At 31.7% G+C, this 7120-nt stretch overlaps 1 protein-coding gene across 2 annotated transcripts; it reads right to left on the reverse strand.

Moving 5' to 3' along the window:
• Positions 1 to 251: 251 nt before the first annotated feature.
• LOC117169937 (serine/arginine-rich splicing factor 4-like) lies at positions 252 to 6421 on the reverse strand. Of its 2 annotated transcripts, none has more exons than XM_033356448.1 (4): positions 6249 to 6421; positions 3300 to 3374; positions 2581 to 3094; positions 252 to 1056 (listed from the first exon to the last, which is right to left on the reverse strand). In XM_033356448.1, the coding sequence occupies exons 2-4, from the start codon at positions 3330 to 3332 to the stop codon at positions 461 to 463; spliced, it is 1143 nt and encodes a 380-aa protein (XP_033212339.1). In that variant the 5' UTR covers positions 3333 to 3374; positions 6249 to 6421; the 3' UTR covers positions 252 to 460. The 2 variants fall into 2 exon arrangements, with proteins under 2 accessions (XP_033212339.1, XP_033212347.1); XM_033356456.1 differs by having other exon boundaries at positions 253 to 1056; positions 2581 to 3177.
• Positions 6422 to 7120: the final 699 nt, after the last annotated feature.

Below are 7120 nucleotides of genomic sequence, written 5' to 3' on the forward strand. Positions count from 1 at the left end.
TTCATTTCATAACTTCTAAATATCTCTTAACCTTATTAAAAATCAGTCTGAATCAATAATTCTGACTGTAAATTAAATACTGAAATTCAACAGTTTCCCTTATAATTTTTTTGTTTAAATAGGACAACTAAAATTGTAATATTAACATTTTAAATTTAGGTTTAAGAAACTTTAAAGATACAAAGCTTTTTCTTACAAAGAATTCATTTTTAGATTGTATAGTTTTGAATATTTTATTTATGATTGTTGAGTTTCTATAAACAGTAAAAAATTGATGATCATTAAAAATTGTAATGTTTTTTTATTTAAAAAATTAGATTTGAACGAGTTAGAAATGGAACTTTTTACAAGAATTTGTTTAAAAAGTGCAGACTAAAAACTTAATTGGAAAAATTATATTCCGTGTCAGTTTTATGTTTTTTTTCGCGATTTGATCAATCTCCAGGAGAAATTGCTACCCTCAATATACAGTTAAAAGTCGAGTAGTAGCTGTTTCATTCTTTGTATAGTATTTCTTGAGTTCCAAGAAACTTCCATTATCGCTGGGACCGATTTTGCCATTCAGGTGAGAACTGCTTTCCTCTCGTTTTCCATACGATTTTTCCCTCGATGTAGAACACCTTCCCGTTGGCCTTTCTTTTGATCGGAAACATCTTTGGGAGAACCTTGGGCTGCGAGATCTGGAACGCCTCCCTCTGGACCTTTCTTTGGACTTGGAGCGTCGGGCACTTGCTTTGGAGTGGTTGTCCTTTGACTTTCGGCCTGATTTTAAATTCCCCTCCTGCGATGTCGAGCGACTTTCCTTGGTTATAATGCGCTTTTCCGTTGGTCTCTCTTCCGATTTCACACGCATTAATATGGACCTAGAGCTACGAGATCTGGAACGCCTTTCCCTGGACTTCCAATGCCGGCCCTTTGATTCCAGATAGTTGTCCTTTAACTTTCGGCTTGACTCTAGAGAGTCTAGAGTATTCTCCCTTGACCTCGAAAGTCTTTCCTTTGACCTCCTGTCCTTGGGTTTTGAACGGCACATTGCATCTTCAGAAGCACCTACAACTATTTAATTACGAAATTTTTTTATTTGATACGATTTAACCAATCTTTTTATAAGTTTTCTCTTGAAATGTATTTTTTTAAATAAAAAGTCCTTTTTGATTTTCCGCGAGGTTTTAAAACCATGTGACTAGTGGGTCACATGACCAGATTCCTACACTTTTTTTTTGCTTTTTTCATCATGATGAAAATTTAGGACCATAATAACCTTTCTTAGTGCTTCTTATTCATTACACCAACATTTCAACTGGATGTGGCGCTTCGTGCGAAAATAAGTTCGGAATTTTAAAAAATGTCGGTAAGGTAGGAATCTGGGCTCGTAGCCCACTTATCACATGTCCTCAATAAAATTTTTCATTCATTCGAAACCTCTTGCAATGATTAATAAGCTACACAATTTTTTGTTTGAAATTTCAAAAAATTGTTGTTCGAAATCTTCAAAAATCTAAATTTTGTTTTAAACTATACGAAATCATTTGAGCTTTTTCAACATTTTTTATTAATTTCAGAACTTCTAAATAACTTTTAAACTTACTCGAATTTCGTTTAAATCAATAATTGTAACTTGTGCAATTTTGTTTTCAAATCTTTTAAAACATTCTTTTAAAATTAATTGTTAAAAATAATAAGTTGCTTTCAATTTTCCCAAGAATCTTCAGAAATTTATTTTAATATCTTAAAACCTTTCAAAATTTTTCTTGAAAACTTCAAATTTTATTTCAAAATCTGTAAAAATAAATATTTTGCTAACAAATTTTATCAATATTTTCAAGATTTTAATTATGATTGAATCTTGTCAAAATTCTGAAATACACTGAAACTCTTTTATAGCGCCGATTTTGGGGCTAACCTTGAGTGTGAACTAATACATTGTAGCCCGCTCCGCTTTTGTTTGTTCACGCTTGACTCCTCGCCTGAGTGACAACCGCAGACCCCGCAACCCCCGCGCAGTTCCTCTTATACCTACACACATCGCGGCTTCAATTCTCGGAATGGCTATAGAAGGGAAGGGCTATTGAAGTGTTTCACTGTATCTCCTGAACATATCCTAATTTTGCCAAATGTACAACTGTTTAACTGTTAATTATATATTAAAACTCAACAGTTTCACGCAGAAAACTTTTTATTTAAATAGAACAACTAAAATTGTAACGTTCAAATTTTTAATTTAGCTTTAAGTAACTTTGAAGGTACAAAGCTTTTTGTTTCAGAAAAGTCATTTTTAAATTTTATAGTTTTCAATATATGGTTTATAATTGTTGAGTTTCAATAAACAGTCAAAAATTGCTGCGTATTAAAAATTGTAATGTTTTCAATTTCAAAAATTACATTTGAATGAGTTAAAAATTGAACATTTTATACGAAATGATTTAAAAAGTGCATACGAAAAAAATTAGTAAAAAACTATATTCCATGACATTTTAGGTTTTTTTCGCGATTTTAGAAATACCAGGTCATTTATAGGGCTCTTAAGGTTTTCCAGGGGAAATCGCCACCCCCAATATACATTTAAAAGACGAGTAGTACCTGTTTCATTCTTTGTATAGTATTTCTTGAGTTTGAAGAAACTTCCATTTTCGTTGGAACCGATTGTGCCATTCAGGTGCGAACTGCTTTCCTCTCGTTTTCCATACGATTTTTCCCTCGATGTAGAACACCTTCCCGTTGACCTTTCTTTTGATCTGAAACGTCTTTGGGAGAACCTTGGGCTGCGAGATCTGGAACGCCTCTCTCTGGACCTTTCTTTGGACTTGGAGCGTCGGGCACTTACTTTGGAGTGGTTTTCCTTTGACGTTCGGCCTGATTTTAAATTCCCCTCCTGCGATGTCGAGCGACTTTCCTTGGTTATAGTGCGCTTTTCCGTTAGCCTCTCTTTCGATTTCACACGCATTAATCTGGACGTAGAGCTACGAGATCTGGAACGCATTTCCCTGGACTTCGAACGCCGGCCCTTTGATTCCAGATAGTTGTCCTTTGACTTTCGGCTTGACCTTAGAGTATGCTCCCTTGACCTCGAACGTCTTTCCTTTGACCTCCTGTCCTTCGGGTTTGAAAGGCACATTGCATCTTCAGAAGCACCTTCAGCTATTTACTTACGAAGTTTTTCAATTTGATACGATTCAACTATAAAGGAATTTATTCAGAATTTGTAACTACTAAAAAAAACTTCATGTATTTTGTAAAGTAAACTATTTTTCCAAAAAATTGATCATATAGTTTTCCTACACAAATATGAATGAAGTTACTTTTGAGTACGAAATTTTCTTTGCTGTAGTCATCTCTTTTTAATCCATAATTACATGGTGGGTTGAGTAATGAGCCTGCAAACAAAAAAGCAAAGTTTTAAGTAAAATGGCAACTAAGTTTCTAATATGTTATGTGAATATTAAACCAAGTGTAGTAACGTTTCAGATTATTTTTTACTCTGCTGTTAATATAAAATCCAAGTAATTATGAATAAATGATCAAAAAACAATTAAATTTATTTCAAATAGTACTATTTTTGGATCAAAATAATCCTCATAGAATCTAAAACATAACAATTTTATTTCTAGAAATATTTTCATTTTTTTTATTCACAAGCTGAATTAAATTAATAATGTTAACAAATTTGATCTCTCGAATCTTTTGGATTAGCAGTTATCAAACTGGCAGACGAAGGCGAATCGCACTCAATTGATTATTTTCCAAATAATGCAATCTTTTCAGACTTGGAATAAATTTTTGATTCTAAATTTTTAAAAATACAAATTTCGAAAATCTGAAACTTATCCTGGGTTTTTCTAGGCTAGCAAAATAATTATCTCTAATGGCGAATCACACCCAATTTATTATTCACCAAAATAGTGCAATCTTTTCAGACTTGGAAAAATTTTTGATCCTATAATTTTTAAAATACGAATTCTGAAACTTTGAACCTTATCTTGGGTTTTTCTAGGCTAGCAAAATACTGATCTCTAATGGCGAATTGCACTGAAATTATTATTTTCAAAAATTATGAAATCTTCGCAGATTTGGAATACATTTTGTATTCTAAATTTAAAAAATACGAATTTCGTAAATCTGAAACTTATCCTGGGTTTTGCTAGGCTAGCAAAATAATTATCACTAATGGCATTGGAACTCAATTGATTATTTTCTAAAATAATGCAATCTTTTCAGACTTGAAATACATTTTTTAATCTAAATTTTTATAAATACGAATTTCTAAAATCTGAAACGTATACTGGGTTTTGCTAGACTAGCAAAATAATTATCTCTAATGGCGAATTGCACTAAAATTATTATTTGACAAATAATGTAATCTTATCTGACTTGGAATGAATTTTTGATCCTAAATTTAAAAAAATACGAATTTCAAAATACTGAAACTTATCCTGAGTTTTGCTAGTCTAGCCAAATAATCATCTCTAATGACGAATTGCACTCAAATTATTATTCTCAAAAATTATGCAATCTTTTCAGATTTGGAATAAATTTTTTAATCTAAATTTTAAAAAATACGAATTTCGAAAATCTGAAACTTATCCTGGGTGTTGCTAAGATAGCAAAATAATTATCTCTAATGGCGAATTGCACTAAATTTATTATTTTCCAAAATAAAGCAATCTTTTCAGACTTGGAAAAATGTTTGATCCTATCATCTTAAAAATATGAATTTTGAAACTCTGAACTTTATCTTGGGGTTTTCTAAGGCTTGCAAAATAATTATCGCTAATGGCGAATTGCACTGAAATTATTATTTTCCAAAATAATGTAATATTTTCAGACTGGGAAAAATTTTTATTCCTATAATATTTAAAATACGAATTTTGAATATCTGAAACTTATCCTGCGTTTTGCTAGGCTAGCAAAATAATTATCTCTAATGGCGAATTGCACTTAAATAATTATTTTCCAAAATAATTCAATCTTTTCAGATTTGGAAAAATTCTTAATCCTAAAATTTTAAATATACGAATTTTAAAACTCTGAAACTTATCCTGGGTTCTGCTAGGATAGCAAAATAATTATCTCAAAATGCGAATTGCACTCAATTTATTATTTTCCAAAATAATGCAATCTTTTCAGATTTGGAAAAATTCTTAATCCTAAAATTTTAAATATACGAATTTTAAAACTCTGAAACTTATCTAGGGTTTTTCTAGGCTAGCAAAATAATTGTCACTCATGACATTGGCACTCGATTGATTGTTTTCCAAAATAATTCAATTTTTTCAGACTTGGAATAAATTTTTTAATCTAAATTTAAAAAAATACGATTTTCGAACATCTGAAACGTATCCTGGGTTTTGCTATGCTATCAAAATAATTATCTCTAATGGCAAATTGCACTTAAATAATTATTTTCCAAAATAATGCAATCTTTTCTGGTTTGGAATAAATTTTTTATTCTTAATTTTAAACAATATGAATTTCGAAAATCTGAAACTTATCCTGGGTTTTGCTAGGCTAGTACAATAATGATCTCTGGTGGCGAATCGCACGCAATTTATTATTTTCCAAAATAATGCAACCTTTTCAGACTGGAAAAAATTTTTATTCCTTTAATTTATAAAATACGAATTTTGAAAATCTGAAACTTATTCTGTGCTTTGCTAAGCTAGCAAATAATTATCTCTTATGGCGAATTGAGCTTACATAATTATTTTCCAAAATAATGCAATCTTTTAAGGTTTGGAATAAATATTTTATTATAAATTAAAAAAAAAATTAATTTCGAAAATCTGAAACTTATCCAGAGTTTTGCTAGGCTAGCACAATAATGATCTTTGGTGGCCAATTGGAATACATTGTTGATTATGAATGTTTTAAAATACGAATTTCGAAAATCCAAAAATTATCCTTGATTTTGCCAAGCTAGTGCAATAATTGTCCCTGATGACGAATCGCGAAATAATTTTAAAAATTGCAAATTTGTAAAATCAGAAACTTGTACTGGGTTGTGCTAGGCTAGCAAAATAATGATCCATAATGACAAATTGCACTAAAATTAATCTTTTCGTAAAAAATGCAATCTTTTTGAACTTTTTGCACGGCTGACATAAATACGTTGTTTTTTCATTTTGGGGCTGAAATTTTCACTTTTTTTCAAAAGATCTTTACATCACAATTCCCCTTGTGATTTGCCACGTTAAAATTTAAACACATATAATTGAACAAAATAATTAAAAATATATGATATAAACACGTACCGTAGGCCTCAGATATATTCGAGAAGCATGGTTTTTTTTGTGGTTGTCTGGTGGTACCAGTTGTCTTGTGCCACAGAGGAATGGCCTTCAGAAACCACCACGTGCCATTTGACAGCAAGCTTTTTGGTTGGACACATTTTTGCACAATAAAAAAAGAATTAAAAGTCGAAATTCGCGTAGCGTCAGTTTCATAAATGAAATCTCAATTGTTATCGATCACTTATTTACACTACACGGTTGCCATGCAACGGCGCATCTTTTGGTTGCGCAAAAGACACGAATTTGGAAAATGTAGCATAATTTGAAAACTCTGCAGCTCTTCAACAGAAAGGAGGTCGAAAATCAGGGTTGCAAAAGTTAATTTTCTGATTTGCAAATCAGAAATTCACACATGTCAGGTAACTTTGCATTGCTGTTTTGCTCAGAATTGGAAAATACTTTCCAAACAACTTTTACAAGTCCTACTAACTGTTCAATTCTTAACCTTCCGCTTGTCGCATGGACCTCACAGGTGCATAGTGATTGATATTATGCTCCTGCATGTGAACGGGATGAGTGGAGATGGCGCCACTCCAGCTATTCTCCTAACTTCACTTTGTCGAGAATCAGCGTGAGTTTGGGACTCTGTAGCTTTCACGATTGCCACTGTAATACACCAATGCACCTCACAGGTCCATGCGACAACCCGTGTAAGTATATTAAATTCCAGTTCCTCGGTTTCATTCTAACAATTTTTTTTATTTTTTTAATGTGTTTTTGTTCTTAACCTTTAGCAATCATTTTTATATGAAAACGTTTAATCCTCTCGCATTTATACACGCTTTGCACGTGCCAAGTCCACGCGACAATCACTGTGACTTTTCATTTTAGAG

The sequence above is a fragment of the Belonocnema kinseyi genome, chromosome 1, assembly GCF_010883055.1.
Source record: "Belonocnema kinseyi isolate 2016_QV_RU_SX_M_011 chromosome 1, B_treatae_v1, whole genome shotgun sequence".
NCBI lineage: Eukaryota > Metazoa > Arthropoda > Insecta > Hymenoptera > Cynipidae > Belonocnema > Belonocnema kinseyi.